The sequence below is a fragment of the Emys orbicularis genome, chromosome 6 (genome assembly GCF_028017835.1).
Source record: "Emys orbicularis isolate rEmyOrb1 chromosome 6, rEmyOrb1.hap1, whole genome shotgun sequence".
Classification (NCBI taxonomy): Eukaryota; Metazoa; Chordata; order Testudines; family Emydidae; genus Emys; species Emys orbicularis.
In genome coordinates, this window is record NC_088688.1 from 103,557,341 (window position 1) to 103,582,452 (window position 25,112).

The following is a 25,112-nucleotide window of genomic DNA, read 5'->3' on the forward strand; positions in this document are numbered from 1 at the left end:
GCTTATGAGTTCTTGGGCCAAAGATTTTCCTAGCTGCAGTGAAAGACACACTGTGGACAAGGGGACAGTGAAGAGAATGTAAAGCTTAGTATACATTTAAGAAAATAAAAGTGATTTCTAGCAAAACAAACTTCACTCCTATAGTTGTGTGTTTTGTTTTTTGGGGAATAAAGCAGGTTCATAACTATTTTTCTGAGAAGTTTCCTGTGTCCCTTTTGAAGTCTATTAGCATCCTACAATCTTTAATGTATTTATCCTCACTGCACCTAATATTCCCATTTTACAGACAGGGAACAAAGGCACAAAGAGGCTATGGCCATGTGTACACTAAAAAATTATTTATGTCATCATACAGTCACCACAGTTATTAAACTTCTTGTACGTACACACTTGGCTCCTTGTGTTGGTGGTGCGTGTCCTCACAAGGAGCACTTGTATCAATTGTATTGTCAGTGTGGAGATTGTGGGATGGCTCCTGAAAGCCAGAAACAGTCAACGTAAACAATTCAGTGTCTACACTGACACTATGTCAATCCAATTATGTTGACACTGACTCTACACCACTCGGGGAGGGGGTGTCACTACATAGGCACAGAGAGGCACTTACATGGGTGGGATCCAAATTTACGAGAAGACACTTCCACAGCTAGGTTGATGCAAGGCAGCTTACGTTGACCTAACCATGAAGCATAGACCAGACCTAAGGGAGTTGCCAAAGCTCACCCAGGAAGTCTGTGACGGAGCAGGGAAGTCCCTCCCGCATCTCCTGAGTCTCAGGCTTGCAACCTAACCACTGGACCATTCTTCCCCTCTTCTCCTCAATGAGCTATGGCTGAGATTTTGAAAGAGGCCCAAGACAATTAGGCACCCTACTTTGCATTGAATTTCAGTGAGAAGTAGGCCCCTTTGACAATCCCAGCCTACACAGAGTACAGTTGTGCCTTCCGGTATACAGTCCCACTGGCTTCAGAGAGTGTCACACTTATTTACGTAAGGGCAGAATTTGTGTTATCTTATTAAAACACAAGAACTTTGTATAGCCCATTTCACATTTTAAAACCACCCATCCAAATTCAAGTGTCACGAGTTTTCTCAAAACAGCTCATGATGTTGAGAACTGGCTGTAAAAAAAGGTTACCTACCTTTCATAACTGTTGTTCTTCAAGATGTGTTGCTCATGTCCATTATACTCTAGGTGTGCGCGCACCCACGAGCGCAGCCGTTGGAGATTTTTGCCTTAGTACCAGTAGGGCTGGCTGTGGCGCCCTGTGGAGTACCGCACTCATGCCTCGGAATAACAGGTGCCGCCGGCCCTATGCCCTCTATGTTCCTTCTTGCTGACAACTCCGACAGAGGGGCAGGAGGGCAGGTAATGGAATGAACATGAGCAACACATCTCTAAGAATAACAGTTACAAAAGGTAGGTAACCATTTTTTCTTCTTTGAGTACTTGCTCATGTCGATTCCATTCTAGGTGACTCAGAAGCCGAATCAATGGAGGTGGGCTCGGAGTGCACAGTCTTGCAACTTGCATCACTGCTCTGCCAAAGCCAGCATCATCTTGACCCTGCTGCGTACTGCGACGCGAACGTGTGGACGGACGACCAGGTCGTGGCCCGACAGATCTCTTGGATCAGCACCTGTGCCAGGAAGGCTGATGATGATGCCTGCACCCTAGTCGAAGGAGCTGTCACGATGGCTGGTGGGGACCCCTTTGCCAGCTCATAGTAAAAGCGGATACAGGCCGTGATCTAAGACAAGATTCTCTGGGCTGACACTGGGCAACCTTTCATCCCATCAGTGACAGCAATGAACAACTGCATTAACTTACGGAACAACTTTGTTTTATCAATGTAGAAGACCAGTGCCTGTTTGACGTCCAGGGTATACAGCCCGCACTCCTCATCCATCGCATTAGGCTTTGGATAAAGGACTTGTAAGTAAATGTCTTGACCAGGGTGGAACTGGGCGATGATCTTGGGCAGAAAGGCAGGGTGCAGATGCAGCTGGACCTTGTCCTTATAGAAGATTGTATTGGGTGGCTCCAATGTTAGCGCCTTGATCTTGGGCACTCTACAGGCCGAAGTTATAGTGACCAAGAAGGAGACCTTCCAGGAAAAAGGCAGGAGGAAGCCGGAAGCCAACGGTTCAAAGGGGGGAGCCTTGACAGCATAAGATGCAGGTCCCAAGAGGGGACCAGGTCCCAGACATGCAGGTAAAGGCACTCTAGACCTTTTAAGAAGCATGCCATCATGGGATGGGCGAAGACCGACTGGCCTTGAAATGAAGGGTAGAACACCAAAATGGTCACCAGGTATACCTTGATCGAAGATGGTGACAGACCCTGGAGCTTAAGGTGCAATAAATAGTTCAGGATGTCCTGCAGTAGGGCCTCTTCTGCACAAATGTGTCAGTCCGAGGCCCAACACGTGAACCGCTTCCACTTTGCCACATAGGTAGCCCTGGTGGTCGGTTTTCTGCTGCCCAGCAGGACCTGTTGGACACCAGCGAAACACTCCGTTCATCCATACTCAGCCATGTAGCAGCCAAGCCGTCAAGTGCAGCGATGCCAGGTTCGGGTGCAGCAGGTCGCCATGGTTCTGGGACAGCAGATCCGGCAGAAGAGGTAGCTGCAATGGGGTGGCTGCTGAGAGATTCAGCAGCACGGCGAACCAGTGTTGACGAGGCCACACTGGTCTATGAGGATAACAGACACTCTGTCTTGCTTCACCTTCAGCAGTACCTTGTGGATCAACGGTACTGGTGAGAAGGTGTACATCAGTGCTCCCGACTACAGAATCAGGAAGGCATCCGACAGGGAGCCCTGGTCCCTGCCCCACAGAGAACAGAACAGGTGACACTTTCTGTTATGCCTAGACGTAAACAGGTCCACCCGGGGAGTCCCCCACCTGCGGAAGATTAAGCAGACCACCTCTGGATGAAGCGACCATTCGTGGCGAGACAAGAAGGTCGTGCTGAAGCGATCTACCAGGATGTTCCTGATTCGTCTGATACGCCAGGAAAACTGCTCTGAGCTCCCTGACATTCAGGAAGGAGGGGTGGCCAAGATCTGCAGGGTATAGTCCCAAGCCACTATGTCCAAGACGGCAGGGAGAGAGGCGGTTAGGATTTGGTCAACTGACTGGGGCATCGTTCTTGGGTGCACCCTCAAAACGATCGCTTCCGGCCCCCTGGGTGTTTCACAGCCCCAGGCTGGGCTGGCGAGCATTAGGAAGAAGGGTGATGATGACCAAAACTAGCATCTCTTCTTCTCGTAAAGCCCTGACGAGGTTGCCAGGGTCTTGGCAGTGGCGGTGGTCGGAAGGGCTTTCTGGCTGATTGCGGCTTGTGCATGCCCAACAAGCAAAGGCTAGCCCTAGTGTCCTTCAACCCATGCAGCCTGGTGTCGGTCTGATCCGAGAACAGACAACTCCGTCAAAGGGGAGGTCCTGGATTGAGGCCTGCATCTCCTCAGACAGGCCCGCTGTCTGGAGCCAGGAGTTGCCACCGCTGATGTGACCACCCTTGCTGCCAAGTCCGCCGCGTCCCATGCCATCTGCAGGGAACATCTAGCTACCGCACACCACAGTGCCAAACTCTTGGGCCAGTCCCAGAGGGAGGGATCCCTGGAACTTTCTGAGACCATCCTAGAGATAAAAAATTGTACTAGGCCAGCAGGGCCTGATGGTTCGGCACAGAAAATTGCAGGCTGGCAGTTGAATAAATAAATAGAGTTTCTTAGCCTCTTTGTTTCTGGGAGACGAGGAGGTGGGGACCTGCGGTACCAATGCTGGGGAGACCAGTACTGGGGAGACCAGTACCGGGACAGGGAACTTTCCCACTGTGCTGGTGATCGGGATCGATGCCTAGAGGACGACCGTCAAGAGAGTGAGCGGTGCCGGGAAGTAGCGCCGAGGGGATCGGGAAGTTCACCTGGGCGAACAACAACGAGATTGGGATCTGCCCCGGGATTCCAAACACAGCGGAGATGATCGAAGTCTTCTGTCCGGCGACCAGTGTTGTTCCCCTGCTCCTGAGGGGTTTTAACAGCGGGCTTGCCCTCTTGGGGAACCTTAGCCAGGTCCTGCGGCACCGGGGTCTTCATTGGAGCAGGTGGAGACCTGTGCTCTCTCTGCACCAGGGGAGCCTGGGATGATGAAGGTGCAGGCAGGCGTGTGGGTCCCATACTGCTCCCAGGAGTCGGTGGCGGACTTTTAAGGGGGCTGGGAGCCTCAACTGGGGAGGCATGATTGCATGGACCCGGAGTAGCCTGGTGAGGAGGCTGAGGTCCCTTGCTAGATGACTCCTGGGCCTTCTTGCTCAGTACCCAGGAGCACTTCTTGGCCTTCTTCTTTGGCAACGGTGATGGTGAACGATGCCAGGAGGAGTCGGGTGCCAGTGCTGCGCTGCGCACGGAGGCTGAGGCACTAGGTACGACCTGTCTGGACAGCTTTGAAGCCGGGTGGAGGGTGGACTCTATCAGGAGAGTCCTGAGATGGATATCCTGCTCCTTTTGGGTGCAGGGCTGAAAATTTTTGCACATTCGGCACCGCTCCTTAACGTGTGACTCCCCGAAGCACTTAAGGCAGCTGCCATGGGAGTCACTCACAGGCATAGGCCTGCTGCAGTCCGAGCAGAGCTTAAACCTGGGAGACCAGGGCTTAAACCCGGGAGACCAAGGCATGTCCCGCCTGGGGCAAAGTCCCGCTGGGACCCTAACTACTAACTAACACTTAACAACTACTTAACACTATCAAATGCGAACTATGTACCACGGCCCTAAGGCGCGAAGGTCAGAATGGTAGAAACCGCTAGCTCTTGCTCAGCAAGAAAGGCACTCCGACCGACCACCACAGGCAGTAAGAAGGAATTGAGAGGGCGTAGGGCCGGCAGTGCCTGATATACCGTGGTATGAGCGCGGCACTCCAAAGGGCGCCACAGCCAGCCCTATGAGTACTGCTAAAGCAAAAATCTCCGACGGCCATGCATTTGGGCGCACACACACCTAGAATGGAATCAACATGAGCAAGCTCTCGAAGAAGAACAGCAGACTGTGATTGGTTCAGGACAATAACATTCTGTCTCTCACATTCTGCTCTCCAACTTAAACTATATACAAGGTCATCAGCATCATTAGTTACTATCACACACAACACTTGTTTCCAGTTAGAACTCGCATGGTCAGATTTGATCACTTAAAAAAAATTATATTACCTTCCCCGAGAAAGTCAGACTTTATCAGCTCTGGATTTCCAAGCTGCTGATCAAATCTAGTTTGGGGAGTTGGAATGCAGCATTGCATGTGAACACACAAAGGAGTAATACAATAACAAAGCTCCTTTAACAAAGTTTATTTGCAGAAGGCAGGGCCAAGCATTAAATTAACTTTTACCTGAAAATGTGGAATCAAGTCACAAAGCAGCTGAAGAATAAGGTGTTCTAGTGTAGAAGGTGCCTCTTTGTTCTCAGGACCATGTGGCTGAAGTAAGATTTTAAGTAGACCCATTCGCAGTTCAGCATTCTCCCCCAATTGGGACGGTTCACAATACAGGTATCTTAGAAATGGGGTCATTATACAGACACATGAACTCTGTGCCCTGCAGTTCAAAAATAAGTTTGCTGAGACCACTTACTAGTAAAAGTCAGCAAACAGTGAAACCCAAGCAACATAACATTCACAGCCTCTATTGGTATCAACATTGTGCAGGATGTATAGTAATTATGAGAAGACACCATGAGAGTCATTGCTAAATCCCACAATAAGCAGTAACAATTTGATTTACTGGCACAGAACAATATAATGAGCTCTTGTATAGTAAAGGTGCAATTAAAGTACTACTTCAACAAGGGTTGTTGCCTGGCAAAGAGTGTATCACTGTATTGTTTCATTGGATTCACTTTGCTAGAAACTCACAACTATACATTTAAAAAAAAATCCAATTGTTGATCCATTTATGACTCTGTCTCAAAACTGGGAATCAGAATATTGGTTACAATGCCCAGATATTGTCAAATAATTAAGTACCTCCAGAAACCTTTTATCTTCTCCCATTCATGTTTCAAAAAAGTCAGGAATACATATAGATCACTATATTCTAGATCTATGATTTTATGCTATAAAAGCCTTTGGATAAAAAGTGGCAGGAAGAACAGGACAAGTGGGTTCTTCTAAAGAATGCAGCTATTGTTAAAAAAAATTAACCAGTTGTCACTCCATATTCCCATTCATCACACAAAATACCTACTATACACCTAAATATATACTAAATACCATATAAAAGAAAGTGTTTCTGGCACCGTTCAATGTCACTGCAAATGTCGTCATTGATTTCAGTGGGAGGATCAGGGCCATAATAATTTTGCATTCAATCTAAACCCTACTAAAGTTAATCAGAATTTCTCCACTGACTTCCAAGGACTTTGAATCAGGACTCGACTCCCTGACAGGTTATGAAAAGCTATCTGTGGCTTTCACCTTCTGCATACATTTTAAAATACTCTATTGTGATTTCAGTAGTGGAAAATGCATGTATTCATGACAGAACACATTCATTACTTAGGCATTACTCATTGACTTCAGTGAGAGTTTTGCCTAAGTAAAGATTGTGAGATTGGACCAAAAATGAAATACATTTTAAAATCTCCTGTAGTTATCTGCAAGTAACAAATTTATTTATTTTAATTAATTATAAATCTCTAGCTCCAGCTCTAGGTGTGATTGCAGTAGTTCCGAAAATTTCAAATAAAAACGTTTCCATGAAAAACAGAAACAATGTAATGTCAAATTTTCACAATACCTCCCTGTTTTCTGAGCTCTATGAATAATAAAAGTCATTAACATTTTAATAGATCAATATCAACTAAATTCCCAAACAGCCATCACCATCAGGCCACCCCATCAGAAAAAAAAAAATACAACTAAAACAAAACACTAAGACCCTGATTCTGCAAACTCTTTCATCCACTCAACTTTATGTATGTGAGTAGTCCTGCTGACTTCAGTAAGTGTTGGCAGGATCATGGTTAAGGAAACAGACAGGCCTTATACCTTAAGAGTGAAATCCTGGTCCCACTGAAGTCAATGGGTGTTTTGCCATAGACTTTAATGGGGTCAAGGTTTCACACTTTTTCTGCTGCCCATTCAACAACAGATTATATCGCACCCACTTATGACAGGATTCTTTATGAACACTGAATTCCAGAATTTTCAGGTGACTGGAGGATCTGTCTTTCTAATATTTTGTTTTAAAATGATTCTACCTTTTTAATTTGACATCAACTTAAAACTCAAACTTCTGTTTGAAGATTCCTTAACTTCTATCATCACAAATAACAGCTAACTTCACTATAAAATAGAGAGAATAAAGGGAAAAATATTTCTCTTGAAAAATATTTCTCTTACCCCAGTTGTCTATTTTCTGCAACAGAGCACTATATTTATTTAGTTAGTTTCACTGTATTACTACAGTCAGTTCCCCTGTTTGTGAGTCTTTCACAAAGCAACAGAAAAAAGACATTTTTAAAAAGATAAGGAAACATGTTTTGGAAAACTACAAAAAATGGCCAGTGGCTTAGGGGCTGGTATAATACTTGATAGCGCTTTAAACTCATTTTTCAAGATTATTTGACAGTGTCCTTTTAGCTCTTTATGTATATGTAGATGGTATGGATCTGTTTTTTAACAGACAATTTTTAAAAGAAGGCTTTGCAATTCAATTTTTTAAATAAAAAAGCAAGCATCTTCAAAAGCCACCATTTAAAATCACTATCATTTAAACTTAACAGAAAAAATAGCTTATAGCTATGGTACTAGGTTGCTGCACAATCCCAGAAAAAAAGATCCCACTTTACCTGCAATGAAGTCATGTTGTATAAAAGATATTCATGGACCTCGTCATTGGACAGACTGTGCTGTTATACAGCTTTAGCCATTAAAATGTCAGCAATTGCCAAGTTATCACACAGTGACATTTGAGATTAACACAGTTTCCCCAGCCACATATTAGCAGGCACCTCTCATACTTCTGTGGTAATGCTTTGCAAATGTTGACTTTTAAACGGCCTTCTGTTCAACATAGTCTTTCCCAAAAGAAAAAAATCAGCACTGAAGAAGGCAGAAAACTCCTAGAAACACATGAATTGCCACACCAGAACACACCAACTGTCCATCTATTCCAGTATCCTGTCTAACAGCAACAGTACCAGATGCCTCAAAGGAAAGTACCTGAAACCCACCGTGGACAATAACAGAGTAACCTGCCCATATGTACTCATGTCTCATTATTAGGCAGTTGGCTTGAGGGTTAATACTCCTGCTTTTTACTTAGGTATCTAATGTAGAGGATTTTCTCATTGCCCATGTAAATAGCTACTCTTTTTCTAAGTCTTTCTGAACTCTTGGACTTAATGACGATGTCATAGACAGCAAGTTCCACAGATTCATTATGTGTTGTGTAAAATAAAAATATAATTGCTATTATCAGATTTAAATGTGAATGAACTGAACATCCTCCAGTGCTTGTTATGAGAAAGGTACATAGGAACATCTGATTTACCTTCTCTATATCATTCACTATTTCGTTTAACAGATGTCCCCGCTTGTCTCCTTTCTAAACTAAGCAGTCCCAATCCTCCTAAATACAAATTTTGTATCCATTCAAAAGCCAACTGGCCAATAATTTTTTTGGTTGGTTTAGTGAACTATTAATTTTTCCATTAACATCCTCACTGTGGTAGATTTTCCGCCTGGGCTAGACCATTTCTGTGACAATCTTCCAAAGTTATCCTTAATATTTGGTTTCCATTATTACATGGTCTACAACAAAAGTGAATTAAATTTTTGAATTCTAAGTTTTTATCCAACAACGACCTTTTTTCAGAAACTACATTTTTCATGAAAAATTTGTGACTTTTTCAAATCGACGGCATCATCCAAAACATTGAAATTGTTATCAAAAATTCAGATACCATTTGCACAGCATTTTGAATAACTTTTACAATAACTATTTTGATTACAAAATTTAGCAATTTTAGATATTTAGAATTTTTCCAACACTCGGAAACAAAAAACTTTGAAATCTAATTTTTGGCTAAAAAATGACCATTTTTCAACCAGCTCTAGCTGACAGTATGTATTATTCAAAGAAATCTACGGGTATGTCTACACAGCAAAGAAAAACCTGCAGCTGTCCCGGGCCAGCCAACTCAGGCTTGCGGGGCTGTTTCATTGCTGTGTAAAATTCCAGCCTCAGGCTGGAGCCTGGGCTCTGGGAACCCTCCACCCCACAGGGTTCTTCTTTGCTGTGTAGAAATACCCTAAGAAGTTTTTGTTGTTCTTTTTTAAAAACATACAATCATGTACTTTACCCTGTCACTTCAGCAAGCACTTCTTTGTGGAATTAGTACATGTTCTACAGATATAAACAAACAATTGAACTGTATTTGTTTTTTACCTCTCTGGACATTGCTGGAAAAATACTGTTATCTGCTGCAAGAGAACTGGCCAGCAATCAGGTCTGTTTTCAAGTACAGTGATTAGTGGATGAGGAGGATACCTGAAACACAGAGAAATCATATTTGGATCTGTAATGCAGGAGGCAAACATATGAGGTAACTATCTTCAAGATAACAGCTGTAGATGTACAAAATTTAACCTCTGCCTTTACCAACTTCCTTCACGATACTATACATCGAACTAGTATGTTTTTTGGGATCCCCTGGAAACAACATTCAAACGAACTGTTTATTAGATACAGATTTAGGCAATGATTTTTTTCCACAGAGTGCTTATAGTTAAATTAATATGCCCATAAATAGGTGCCTAAAAATCAGGTAATTTATTTAAATACAGACAGAGGGAGATTTTCAGAAACACACAGGTATGTTAGGTGCCTAACACTCATTGATTTTCAGTGGGAGTTGGATGCTTAACTGCCCTTTGTGTCTTTGAAAGTCGCCCTCCACAATACTATCTTTAGGATCTCATATTTTAAATTCGTCGTCTTTATTGTCATACAGCACCTTTCATACTTAAGAGATTCGTAAAGACTGTTTAAAGCAGTGGACTTGGATACCAGAAGTGCACCAACTGATTAACCCATAAAAGGAGCCATTATCTGCTCAACAATAAGCGTGTCACATACCACAGGATATTATAACATATTTTATTACCAAGTAAAACAAAGAAGCGTATGGGGGGGGTATTAAACCTCTCCCCAATTAAGGGGAGGCCTCCCCAAAATTAAGGTAATAGCCCAAAATACTCTGAAATGCTACAGGTACCTCAATAAGCTACAAATGACAAGACTAATTATTAAAGAAGAAAACATAAATCACTTAACACAAATAGGTGTAGGTTATGTGCTTTATATCCTCTGTTTTTTGTTGTTGTTGTTGTTGTCTTTAAATAATTCTTCCAAAGATTTTCCCCCCCATTACTTTACCAGTAGTACCCAGACAAAAGTTCTGATCTGCAAATCACCCAGCTCTTTGGAGTCTTTCAACCACATAGATCTCTTCAGCGGGAGAGGCTGCCCAGAGTGGCTGGTCCACTGAAGCAGAAATTGCAGCTTCTAAAACCTGGTCTTTAAAGTCTGCCACCACTTTTGCTGTTTGACATATTACCAGACCGGAGGACTATTGGTGTATTAATACTTTTCTTTATTCTCCAGCCCATGACAGGGTCAGTTGTAGCTTTGATGGCTGGAGAGTAAATGATTTTACAGTCACCCTTTCCCAGCAAAAAACAAACAAACAAACAAAAACCAGAGCCCGCCTAAGAACCTAAGCTTCCCAAAGGTGGCTAGCCCTTGACAAGACACTTTGGCAGAGGTGTTTGCTTTTTTGGAGGTGGGCCTTCTTCTACTGCAGGTTGCATGTATTCGGTCTCCAGTCAGTTTGGAACAGAAGCAGTTCTTCATGCAGCTTTCTCAATGGAGTCACCCCTGCACTGGTTCTGTCATTGGTCTGCTCCACTTCTTTCTCCTCCTCCCATTACTAGCTTCTAGTAACTCAGTTCCCCATGGGCCATTCATGCACCACCACCATCCTACCCCACTTCCACGCTCTCCTCTTTATTCCACAGGCTCTGTGCATGCTCAAGTGTTCCCAACGCCAAGAAAGGGGATTTTTATTGTGGTCCAAGGCCAGCACACATCACTAAACCAGCTTGGAATCAGGAATCAAAGAGATCAGCTTTCATCTCCATGAAGAAGTGGGTCCAGCTGCAAGCAGAGGGGCCTGCATACCATGATCAGTATGTGTTCTCCTGTACCCTCTCTCAGACTACACACCAGGAAACAAGAGTATGGAAACAACTATCAGAAAGATATCAGCCTAACTGCCATATAGTGGCTGAAGGGGACACCAAGAGAGGAACATGAGTGCCAGGGTGTTATTTTAGAACAAGGCATGTCTACTTTCATTACAATACCAGAGTCTGGATTGCTAATGTAGCTACTAAGCCACATGTACACAGCCAAGAGGTTGCAACTGTTTCGTTCTGATGCAGCCCTCTCATCAACGCCTTTGCCACCTTCAGAATAAACTATTGTAATACACCGGGATATATCTACATCAGGTAAGTTTTGTGCCACTCCATGTGACACATTTCTCACCAGGGAAAAATGGTAATGGATTTCTCCCTAGGGTTCCCCTTCAGCAGTGGAAAGGTGTGTGGACAGGGGGAGGGATAGGAGACTGAAGCCTATCCCTTGCACCCTGCAGAAGCAAAATCAAAACTAGCTTGGGTGAGCACTGGGAGCCTGGATAAGCCAGTGGGGGCAAACGTTATTGGAGGGAGGTGGGAAAATGTGGCATGGGAGCTTGTTTGTGGAGAGGGGGAAGGAATGGGTGAGCCTAAACATGAAACCCACCTGGGAATTTTGGTGGTGGGGAGCCTGTTATAATGACAGTTGTTGGAAGTGGGGTGCAGCTGCCCCATCCTGCCCCTGCTCACCAATACCTGCCCCTTCTGTTCTTAACCAGCCCTTTCCAGTTTCTGTTCCCTCTGCCTGCCCGTGCTCCTTCCACCCCGCTCTCACCAGGCCCCATTCTGCTCCTCACCCACTGCAAACAAGACAGACTGTTGCCTCATTTAATAGGATGCCTGGAGGCCAGCAAGGGGCACACTAAGAGCACAGGACAGTCTCCCTGACCTTAGTATTGACACCTGGTGCCATAATTTCCCCCCAGTGATCAAGAAGGGAAGTTGCAGGAAAAGTCCTGCTGGATACATGAGATTTAAACAGGGTTGCAGGAATAAAGGAGAAGCAGGGAATGCGGGAGTGCACATCCAATGCATGACACTTAGCAGTCTTGATAGGACTATATCTTAAATCTGGAAATTTGCAACTGGTGCAGAATTCTGCCCTCAGTTTGTTAATCAGTGTTTCTTTTCACAAGCACATCAAGTCTATGCTCCAACATTTGCACTGGCTGCCAGTTGTTTCTAGGTGGATCTTAGAGTGCTTATAGTGATCGATAAAGCACTAAATAACCTGAGACCTATCAAGCTAAGAGGCCACCTCTCTGCCCAAGAGATAATGCCATAATCATAGTCAGTAGGAGTGCCTGAGCTGGAGTTCCATTATACCTTTTGAATTCACTAGCCAACCCCCTCTTTCCACATAATAGCCCAAATTTTCTCTAACCTTCTGGGTATGCTACCAGGCCCATCTTCCCTCTCTGCCCCATAAGGAGACTAGTGATGGGCAAGGCTGGCTAGCAGTGCATGGTGGACTCTGATGGAGACACTGTTAGGAAATTTAAATTAAGTTGTATTTCTGTTGTTGCCAGGGAATTTGATGTAATCTGTTTACCAGGATATTTGATGGAGTCTGTATTCTTTTTTTAAATAAAGATTGTTAGGAGAGCCCAAGCCTGGGATGGTCTCTCATTGTAAAATACTAAGAATATAAAAAATTCAGACATTTTTACATTATTTCACATTACACAGAAATGTTTATGGCCTGATTTTCAGCAGTGCTGAGTAATACCAGCTCCAAATGCAGTCATAGAATCATAGAAGATTAGGGTTGGAAGGGACCTCAGGAGGTCATCTAGTCCAACCCCCTGCTCAAAGCAGGACCAAACCCCAACTAAATCCCCAAAGGCCCCCTCAAGGATTGAACTCACAATGCTGGGTTTAGCAGGCTAATGCTCAAACCACTGAGCTATCCCTCCCCAACAGTATCTGCAGGAGTTCCACACTTTGGAAATAAAAGCTATTAGTTCTTTTCTCTATTATACATCATAGTTTGACTAAATAGTATGATGGTACCTTCAGGCTGTCATTGAACTATGAGACCATACCCATCTGCTGTAAATATGACCCTGAATACAAAAATACTGTGCCCAGTAACACATTTCTGAAAAATGAACTAAAAGATCCTTTTGTTTTACGAAAATGTAGGTGCTCCATATTATGGTACTTTATTCTCTCTGACCTTATTAGAATACTGGGTAACTGACTGGATTTCAGTTTACTTAAAGAGTAATAAATGTCACCATTATCCAAATGAAACGTCTGACAGGTTACACAAGATGACTGCAGAATGATCTTTCATACCTAATGCTCCTTGTTTCTTTAGGAGCTTGTCAGAGGAAAGCTAACAGCCAAGAAAATTGCAAATATTATTGACTCTACTCTAGTAAGAGACTATAGTGGAACATGACCCACTGAACTCTGCAGGCTTGGAGTTCACCTCATACTGCATAGCTCTAACGTTTTTAAGATCTGCAATATCCTACTCTTAATAAAAATTCTGTGGCATCTAAAGTGAAAGCAAGTTCCAGTGCATTGTTTCTTGCCAAGAAAATAGATCCTGATCTGACCTGTGAGCACTATTTGCTATAGAAGAGTGTTTGTGATGCAGCTGTATAAATGTAAAGTAATAATTTTATCATCATCATAAATTACTTGCATTTTGTTAACATTTTTTAGGCTGCCCCCAAAAAATTAGTGCTGGCTTGCTTCTGCAGATAGATAGAACCAGGCAGCTGAGCCTGAGAGGACATGTAAAAAAAGGTGTAAGGAGGCTGCAATACCCTCCATTATGTTTGGACATAAAGACAATTTTGCTCTTTAAACAAATACGATGGGCTTCTCTGGAAAAATTTAGGATTGCAGATAGTAACTTATTGCCATTTTATCTCTATATACAGAAACTTTATCTAAATATCACTTAACTCTGAAATACACAGTATGTGGCACAGGTACAACCACTACTGGACTATTGCATTCAGCTGTCCTCAATTCAAGAAGGATGTTGAAAATTTGGATTGGGGTCAGAGAAGAGCCACAAGAATGAGCAAAGGACTGGAAAACATGCCTTACAGAGAGCACAGACCCTGTACACCTTGCATGCCAGTCTCCTTTGTTGTTCTATTGCCCTGAGTTCAGCTGTAAAAACAGTGTGGGCTCAAGAAATAATCAACAGTGACAAGTCTCTTTGGAGCAAGGAAGTTCATGTTAAAAAGACCATGACAATTCCACCACCTGGTCTCAAGATTCTCATCTTGCTCAACAGTACAGTAAACCTAGAATTGGACTGTGTACAGGACAGCAAACCAAAAACATCTGAGGTTCTATTGCTACAGTGTGTTAGGCAAACTAGGACTTGCAGCCAGCAAACTATGACAATTAGTCTGTTAAATTTGGAGGAGAAACTCAATAACTAAAACACAGGGATTTTAGTCCTGCTTTAACTGCAACAACCAATACAACTTTGAAATAAAGCTGCTACCCGTGCATCCCTAATTCATCTTAGAATGTACTTATGCATCCACTACTTATTTTGGTTTGATTTACTGTTAGTTTTGTAATTTTGTAAACATGAGGACAAATGAAATTTAATGAGCAGATAGGAGTCATGTGGAACCAAAAGTCAGGAGATCTGCATCAGGAGAGCAACATCGCAGAGAAAGTCTATGGCATGGCCAAGTCACTAAGTCTCTATGTGCCTCAGTTTCTTCAGCTATAAAACAGAAGTAATACCCACTTAGCAGGATGCTAGATTAATTAATGTTTGTAATGACTGAGCATGTTTTGTTCCTCAGATGGCAGGCATTAGGTAAATGCAAAGTTTTATTATCAAGTAACATCACTATGGCTGAACAAGGGTAGTAATCAGTGTTCACCATGAGTGACATTTCCATCTCTACTGTAGGTTTTGTGTAAGTTTGCTCAGTACAGTTTGGAGAGCTCAGGATCTTTCTACATCCCTGACTGCAAAGCAATCAACTTCCAGGACATTAACTGTCATGCATACAGATACCAGAAGGAAAAAAAACCCTCCTACTATTCTTGTAAATCTCAAGTCAACTGAATGGGAACAAAATAGGTTTCCCTACTATGCTATCGAAAGCAATTCTCATGAATATAGAGAACAGTGTGGAAAACAAAGTTTCTTCACTACCAAAAATGACAGCTGTCCAAATGTCAAGCTGGCTGATGTGATGGGATATTTGTAGGATGTTCACAGAATTCCTATTGATATGGATGTAATGAAAAATGACCAACTGTGCATGCCTAGCCCAGGTTTGGCCCCAGATTGTTAGGGACCTAATAGAAGTAAAGGGCATAACTCCACCCTCTCCCTTCCTCGCCTGTGACTGTTTCCCATACACACACATCCCTGCGCATACCCACAATACACCCATCCTGTCTAACTCCTTCCTTTCTGCACTCCCTTTTAGTGAAGCTCTTTGGTCCCAGTGACTTCCTTACATGGACTGGGAGGGCAAAGTATAGTGCTGAAATGCAAGTTTCCAAAGGGTAGTGTGAAAGGCGAGTTAGAAATTAATTCCCTATGCTGGCATTAATCAGACAGGATCACAGACCCGGAAATATGAGATGGCCCTCTCACTGTCAGATTAGGTACGATTTACATATGATGTGGAGCCTCTGAAAAAGCAGGGCTGTGTACATTCTGGCCTAAGGCAGCTGCATATTCAATTATATTTTAAATATATTTTCTTCTAATTAGGTAAAATAATTAGTCTTCATTAAGTTCCTGATTTTGCTTCTACAGGTCTTGTTTCTATATTGAAGTCAATGGGGCCCTCAAGGACTAATGGTATGCCAGGCATCAGGTTCTAAAGTTAAGCTGGTTTCAAATCAGAACACAGCAAACATTTTAAATTTAGAAGGATTCTGATTCCATGTGCTCTTAAAGGTCAGACATCTGGACCAAATTTAATCAAATTGACCACAATATTTTATTCTGTTTTTAATCAGAGTGATTTTAAAATAAAACATGAAAAGATTTAGCCCTACAGAATTCAACTTGGAAAAGTTATAAATAGTAGAAAAGAAGGGTTTGGGATAGAAATCTCTTTTCAATCTTAAATTCAGCTTTGCTAGCATTGTGCTGTAACATCTGCACTTTAAATGAAAAAATGAAAATGCTATGTTCTTCATTCTATTGGCAAGAATCTAGGATAAGGCAAGACATGCAACCAGATCCAACTATCCAAGTGTAAATACATCCAACTAAAGGCAATCAAAAAAGATTAGTCTTATGGTAGGGAACAATGAAATCAAAAGTTATCTGTAACCTTTAGGTCACCTCAACCTTTTTGTTACATCTCTGAACATAGGAGAGCTACAATTCAATTTGCATCATAAATTCAGTGAGGGACAGATTGCTTTTTCTGTACGAGGAAACAATGTTGCATTCACCATGCATTTACATGTATGCAGCTGTGACCCTGACTCTTTCAGAAACAAGGCACAGCACTTTACTACATCAAATATGCATTTTAAAAGCATTTTTCTACCTGCTCTGAATTTTTATTTCAGACTGCTGATTGGAAGCAAGAGAGACATTTGGGAAGGGTGGGGGGAACAGCTTTTCAACATTTTAACACAATAAAAACAAAAATGGTGAATAGTTATAGAAAATACAGAATAGTCAAATCATTCACTGAAAAGAAATTAAGGAGGTTAATGAGGAAAAATAACATATCAGAAAGTACTGACACACACAACTATAAATAAGCTCTTTTGTTGTTTCCACTCCAGGCTTTTTAAGACGAACTGCAAAAGCGACACTGATCTCAACATTTTATAGCCAATTTCTTTCCTCTATTCTGTTGACTTTGCTGCTGAAATTCTGTTCCACTTAATTTTAAAATATTCTTTATGAACACCGTTACTATTACTGCACTTTTCCCAGTCTCAAAAGCTTTAGCAGAGATCTGGTGAAATATAAATCAAACAGAATAAACCCACAATGGAAAAGAAATTATTTTATTTGTGTCTCAAGTTTATTTAGTGGTCAGAAAACTACACTGTATACATCCATCCAAGATAGCTATATAAACTCGGGCCGGTGAGCTATATGGCTACAATACGAGATGCACAATATATAAAGCTTGATATACTTTCAAAATGTGTTATCACCACAGGTGTTCTCTCAAACCCAAGAATAATAAAATTACTCTTAAATACACCCTTCACGCATTTATATAGCCTAGCTTTATCACACAGGTTACCAATACAGAAATACAAATTGTTCATTTCCATAACAAAACATGAAACACTTAAATTTTGTTGTAAGCTATTCCAAAGAATATATATCTGAGAAATATATCTTTTCCGTGTATCTAATGCCCCATTACATCTCGATTTGTGAATGTTTCACTGTAAGTGCAAATGTATACCAGAATCCATCTAAATCAGTGGTCACCAACTAGTCGATCGTGATCTCTGGTGGTGCAGTGGGGCTGCTGCTAAGGCAGGCTCCCTGCCTGGCCCGACCCCACGCCGAACCCAGACACGGCCAGCACGCCCCCATGGCCCCAGGGAAGGGGGGGGGGGGGGAAGAGGTCTCCGTGCACTGCTTCTGTCTGCAAGCACCACCCCCACAGCTCCCATTGGCCGAGAATGGAGAACTGTGGCCAATGGGAGCTGCGGGGGCGGTGCCTGCAGAGAGGTGCAGTGCACGGAGCCACATGCCCCCCCCCAGGTGCCACTGGGGGACGTTGGCCCCTCCCGGGAGCAGGGTGGGGCCGGGGCAGGCAGGGAGCATGCCTTACCCCACTACACCGCTGACCGGGAGCTGCCCGAGGTAAGTGCCACACAGAAGAAGCCCTCACTCCAACCCCCCTCCCAGAGCCAGCATCCCATACCCCTTCCTTCACCCCATACCTCCTGCCCCAGCCCTGACCCCCCCCTCTCAGAGCCAGCACCACGTACCCCCTCCTGCACCCCAACACTCTGCCCCAGCCCAGAGTCCCCTCCTGCACCCAATCTCCCTCCCAGAGCTTGCACGCCTCACCCCCTCCTGCACCACAACCCCATGACCCAGCCCAGAGCCCGCACCCCCTCCCAAACCCCAACTCTCTGCCCCAGCACGGTGAAAGCGAGTGAGAGTGGGGGAGAGCGAGCGACGGGGGGGGGGGGTCTCGTGGAAGGAGCGGGGTAGATCCTGGGTTGCCCTTAAATTCAAAAAGTGATCTCGGGGGTAAAAAGGTTGGAGACTACTGATATAAATTGACAACGTATACAACGCTGCCCCAAAAAATCCTCACCAGCCACTAAAACTCATCCATTCAGGCCTGAGTTAACAGATAGGTTTTGCAATATGACCCGAAAGTCATCAAAACCAGGCTCTGTTCCAGAATTGAAGGCCCTCCACGGGGAATGCCTGATCCCAGACCATTGACATGCCAATCTAGGACATCCAACTCAAGTGCCAAAGCCGATTCCAATTTATGAACTGTTGAACAGTGCTGAGCATCCTGAAGCGCCAATTGATTTTAAAGTCAAAACATGTACTTAAGGATTTTAAATATGGATTATGAACGTCAGGCACCTTTAAAAAAAAAAAAAAAAAACTTTGCTTTGGTCTTTATCCATCACCAGAAGGACTTCATTGATCAAAGAGACTAGTGAAGTCTACATACTCATGTTTAAAACCATACTGAAAAGGATCAAGGAACTCCTAACTCCAGTACCAGAGGGAAGGGTAGGGTATAAGAATCTACGTACTTATATACTATCATGGAGATCAAATGAACACCTCATATGCATCTGTCAGAATACAGATGTTCAGGACAGTCCAGCATACCTAATCCTGCCGCAGCACAGAGCAGAGCAGGGCAGGGGAGAAAGAGGACTAGATGACCTCTTGAGGTCCCTTCCAACCCTACATGTCTTAAAAATAGAAAAATCTCATTCATTTTTCCTTCACAGGAGAAATAGGCTGATTAGTTTATAGCGTTAGACTAGACTATAGAAAATTGAGAGAGCCATAGCTACATTGCCACAACCTCCCTAATAATTTTCCTCAAAAGATGGCAAAATTGGAGACAAAGAAATTATTGGTAAGAGTGTCAAACATTAAAGAAACAAAAACCAAAAGTAACTGCAAGACATCAGGAGCTTCAATTTCCTTCTAAGAATTCTTCATAGTGTGATGTTACCAAAATAGATAGGCCATAATAAGTTGGTCTTAGTCAATAGAAAATATCACTAAGCCCTAAGTTTATTTAACTTGTACTATTATTTTAAAAAGATGATAGAAAAGATGACAATAATTGTCTATTTCACATTTTGTTGCTTCATCAATTCTCCAGTGATTTTTGCATTGAACATTTTTGCATACCTGACAGCGCACTACATGAATATTGTTAAAAGGCGGTTACCCTTCAGGAGTTATTGGGTATACTCTCCCTTTTCTTTAGGAAAGAAAGTCTTGTGACAGCTTCACATTAACCTCAAGTGTGACACAGTAGTTACAAGCTGGAAATATAGTATAGCAACTGATAAAATTGTGCGACTAAAAACGTAACCTGACAAGTCTTTGAATTTTTTTTTAAAAGTACATTTCGTTCCTAATGTACAGAAGGGCTTTAAGCCAAAACCCAGAATCTCAACACCCTGAACTCCTGCGTGTTCAAAATTTAGATCCATTTTTGTCCATTTGACTCTACCTCTCCAAGAAATTAACTAGCAGCAACAAAAACCTGCTGCAAGACGCTGGCTGAATCTACAAGGCTTGATTTGTCATGATGCCTAGTTTCAGTTCTTAATTACTTTAAACAGCTTTAAAATTACTGTTAAACACCACCTTCCACACTTCTGTCAGCAGCTGTAATTCTTTGGAAGTCCCTCTCTCCCCTGAGGAGAGGGAGGCTCTACATTCTTGTAGCAGCTCTAACCATCCCTTCCCACACTAATTTACATCATCATAATTTTAGCCAAAGAGGTTTCAGAGCTGGACAACACCACTAGAGCTGGCTAGGGACAAAGAAACTGGGAATTAAGTGTGCTCCATCTGCACACAAAAATCCTAACTACCACTAAGCTGCAAATTAATTCTCTCCTGATGAAAACTACTATGTCAACAGCTTTCTTTCTTTGTCATTAAAAGGAGTTTGCACAGTATTATGGGATTTTACAAAACCAAGATCCATGCCTGGGAAAGCGGATATAGTGGTGGCCACTAGTAAGTCAACATTTACTCAGTGTTACTATAGAGCTAGCTGAAATCTTAAAGCATTTCCCTATGCTAATACTATATTATACTATCTGTGTAGTAATTTTGGGGACACATGGACTATTTTTATGTGGCACCCAATTTAGAAAGAGAAGGAGATAGAAAGGAAACATAATTTGATAGAAAAAACAAAGCTGTGTCCAGTGGTTTAGTGTCACAAGTGGGAGGAAGGCATTCTAGGTTCTATTCATCTAATCATCACTGAAGGGGATCTCACCATAGCATCCAGGTGCATAATAGAGTCTCAATGTATTCACACACACAAATTAGGACCAAGACGTTCCCCATACTGCATTCTTGATATCTGTTGTCCTAGGTGGGATCAGTTTGGTGATAGACTTCCAAGAGCCCAATGCCTGGACAGACACAGTTCATTCAGTTCTACTACTAAGGAAAGTCCTGTGCAAAGAAGGCTTGGGACTGTATTCTAAAAGCAGCAAGACTTGGTCACAGATCTCCAGTGTAAGTGACTCCATGACCTAGGAGCTTCCATCAAAAATGCCCCATCCCAAGTTAATTGGCGTTTCCCCTAAGAAGATCAGTCACAACAAGTACAATCAACAGAGATGGTGAAGCTGAGACACGTCACTGATAGAGAGAGATGGGCTGAGAGATATTCCAATTCTAGCATATTCAAGGTTTTAAAATATAATCACCAAGACCTTGAAGTAGTTCCAGAATTAGATTAGGAGCTACTGAAGACTGCTGAGCACTGCAATAATACGCTTGTTTATATGCCCTACTGAGGAGATGAGATGCTATGTAATATATCAACTGCAGTTTGACACCCTTGGACCCCAATATTCACCACTGTCATGTAACTAGGATATGTTTTGTACAAAGTATGGCTTGTGAGGTATCATTCTAAATGTCTTGATCTGCTAGTCAGTAATATCTCATTGGATTGTATGTGAAGTTATGAAGTTTGGCTATGTATGTGTTGCTGAAACATGTTGTGAGGTTGAAAACACCCACAAGCAGCCTTTCAGGTACAACAGTAAAAAGGCCAAACAATGTTAATGGCTTATTGAGGAAATGCACACAAGCACAAGGATTACCCCAGGAAATGTGTACAATAGAAACCTCTCAGAGATAGCACTACACACTGGGAACTGTTTGACCCAGTCACAGCAAAAGAGCTTTCCAGCAAGTGGAAAAAAGATACAAAAGGGGAAAAAATGACATCATGATGGTACCTCACTCTCTCTAAAACAACACACTTGGAAACTCCTGAGGAGCAAGGACTGAACTGTGGGAAGTGATGGTCCCAGCCTAGAGGGATTCCTAGCCTGTGTATGAAAACCTGGAAAACCCAAGCTGCAGAGCCAAGGCAGCTTATGCCTTAAGAATCTGCCAGCCTGTTTATCACTCAGGGTGAGAATTTGCTAATTCATATCCTACCTATCTAGCATTTTAAGCTCAGTTTGCGGTTTTGTTTATTTACTAAGAGAATCTGCTTTGATCTGTTTGCTATCACTTATAATCACTCAAAATCTATCCTTTTGTAGTTAATAAATGTGCTTTTGTTTTGTCTAAAAGTCAGTGTGTGGAAATTTTAACTTGGGGTAGAAAGCTGTTGCATATCTTTCTCCACATTGAGGGAGGGGGCAAATTTTGAGCTTACTCTGTACAGTTCCTTGTGCAACGCAAGACGGTATAATTTTGGGTTCCAGAGGGGGGTGCGTGCCTTAGCAACTGGGAGATGCCTTAGCTGAGCCTTCCCATGCAGAGTTGATCTCAGCATCTGGATGGAACTGTAGCTGGGTGTGTCCCTATCTATGTGTATGCTGGTGAAAGAGCAAGCTTGGAGAGCTTGGCAATTTATCACAGCACCTTATCACAGTCGGAAAGGGAGCCCAGGCTGGTGGGTCAGGCAGGCTCAGTGGTACTCCAGTTCCAAGTGGAACCCTGGGGGGAACCTATCACATGCAGCTTCTAGCCTCTGCCATCAGACCCAGACAAAACATGCTGCAGTAGGCCAACCAGTAAGTGACAACTGTGTTATGACTGTGATAACATTTTAATATTCTGGCTATATGAAAGTGCAGAACAACCACAAAAATCACTCTAGTATTGCTGCTATCTAGACCATCTGGAAGAGCTGATGAACCAACAGGTCCCGTAGACTGCAAACATGAATAATAAAAGGCAGGTATCAGAGGGGAAGTTATCAATTCCAACACTTCATCTGGTTGCTTCACCTAGCATCACTTCCTTCTTAGCAGTACTGACCATTTTTTCTAATCTAACTTCCAGTGGTACAACTGGATGGACAGGGTACACATCTTTCTTGCAGTAAGAAGGACCCTCAAAATTATTCTCTCTCTCACAGGGAAACTACAGTCCAGGCATGAAAATCTATGTGATCTCAGTGAATCAGTGTCATCGGATGACTAACATTTAAAATGTCATAAGGCTCTTCTGTACCCCATATCATTGTTACATGGGCATTATCACTGGGATCCTGATTCATCACCACTTCAGATAGTTACATTCTGCCAACCTAGACTCCCCGGTAATTTCAACTAGTTCACAGCATTTTTCACTTCTTATCCTACAACTGTCACATGCTGGCAAGAAAGGCAATTTTCCTCTGGTCAAGAGGAAGGTGCAGACTAAAAGTGCTTTGGGGATCTGAAAGACTCTATATATGTAAAGTATTGTTGCAACACTCATCAAGAGTGCCCTATGTTGCCTGGAAAACAATTCTTTCACTTACAAAATTAAATATAACAAAATAACATAACCCTGACAAATAGCATTGTATATGAGTTTAAATAAATGGCAAAAGCTCTATAGTTACCATAACAAAACATCCAGTTTTCTTCAATCATATTATTACACCATAATGGCAGCAAGTATTTTATGTATGTATCAGAAAAGCAGAGTCTTGGTAAAGGCTCTAGTAACTGCATGCAACTATTATTATTGTGGGACCATATTCCAGGGGCTCTACAGATCCCCAGTTCTGGCAGCACTACAGCACACAGATGCTGGCTCTATATCTTTTGTGGACTAATGAGTATAAAATGAGTTTTTCTCTATGATTCCCTCCCAGGCATCCAATGTCTCCTCTTTTAAGTACCTCCTATTCTTTCAGGGATTACTATGCACTTCTTCCATTAAGCTCAGTCAAGTCTTCTACTCTGCTTTCTCCATTTAAAGGAAGGGGCTAATGTTACTTAAACCTTTTGACCAAGGGTTGAAACCTTTGCTTTTAGGATGATTACTACTCATTAGCTAATGTAAAGTCTCCTTTAAGCCCCAGTCGCAGAATGGTTGTTTTTGTATCAGAGGGTTAGTAAACACTTATATGTGCAAGTTTTTGTCATTTAAAAATAGTGATTATTAAAACACACACACTCAGCACACATGAAGCTCACCTGATTGAATACAAATCCCGAACAGCTTCATCTCCATTTTTTCCCACCGTAACGGCCTGCATCTGCAGTAATTTCCCAATAATTTTTACCAAACCATGTACATTCCTGTTGAAACACAATGAATATATAACATTATCATCATCTAAAGGACAGTGGATTGACTGACCCTTCCATGAGAAGTATGATCTAGTTATCCAAGCACAAAACTCAGATCTCAGCTCTCCTGAGTTCTACTCCCTAAGCTGACAGTTACTGCCTCTAAGGCAAGTCACTTAACCTATGTGCAAAATATTGATATTACTTACCTATAATCGAGAATTAACAGACCAATCCATGTCTGTGAAGCACTTTGAAGATGAAAACCCTTCTAAATGCACTAATTTACTGTTAATAATTTACTCTAATGCGGTATTTTTATCATATTAACACCAACAGGTTCCTGACTGCAAGAATAAAAAAGGTAAATATTCAGCACAGTAGGCACAGATTTTACCATGCAACTCTGATTATCAAGTGTCATGGATCTAAATCCCCGACATTGAAAATTAACTCCTAAGAGAATCTCAGGACAACAGGTTTGCTCTTCTGACTTTTGACTGGCGCAGTAAGGGGTCCTTCCATGAAATTGCTTTATCTCCTTCTTCCCACCTTAACTCATTTACTATTCATGAAAACCTACAGAGCAGCAATAGGATTTCTGGAAGTTTTATAGGATTCCCTATAATCTTAAAAAGCTTCTTGAGAGGCTCTAACAAAAGCTACTGCAGTCTAGACGGAGGAAAAACAAGTACACTGGCCGGGCAATCAGAAATTTTTTCTAGACCATGATTTCAATAGTCCATTGGCTGAGTTCTGCAGAGGGACAATCCTGAGAGTTTTGTTTACTTTTTTGTAATTAATATTTTGTTCCAGAGCTTTCAAAACCAGAACATACTAGGAACAACCTGATTCCACCTCAGGTAAATAGAATGAATTTTAAATCCTTGGTTAAAATAAAGCAGAGGAGAAAAAATAAGCCATTATTTTTAAAAATGAATAAGCAACGCTTCAGGGTGCTCTAAATACATCTTAAAAGCTTCACACTGGGTTTTGCCCCAGCCTTATTTCAGTTATTACAAAATGAGTAAATATCCACTGGCAGAAAGAGAAGGGATAGCAAGTCATCACATGAAATAAAAACCTAACAGAAAGAGAAAAGGAATAAAATGACTTTAAGACATGAGGA

The 25,112-nt window shown here is 42.4% G+C and overlaps 1 protein-coding gene across 3 annotated transcripts in view; it reads right to left on the bottom strand.

The window, feature by feature from the left end:
- Window positions 1-25,112, bottom strand: part of FOCAD (focadhesin) — a 177,958-nt gene that overhangs the window by 139,928 nt on the left and 12,918 nt on the right. For 2 of the 3 annotated variants that reach the window (XM_065406351.1, XM_065406350.1), the window contains exons 4-6: window positions 23,888-23,992; window positions 9,453-9,554; window positions 5,387-5,597 (exon numbers count right to left, since the gene is read on the bottom strand). In XM_065406351.1, the coding sequence (XP_065262423.1) occupies window positions 5,387-5,597; window positions 9,453-9,554; window positions 23,888-23,992 (418 nt within the window). The remainder of the gene's footprint in view (window positions 1-5,386; window positions 5,598-9,452; window positions 9,555-23,887; window positions 23,993-25,112) is intronic. The other variant, XM_065406352.1, reaches the window with a different exon arrangement.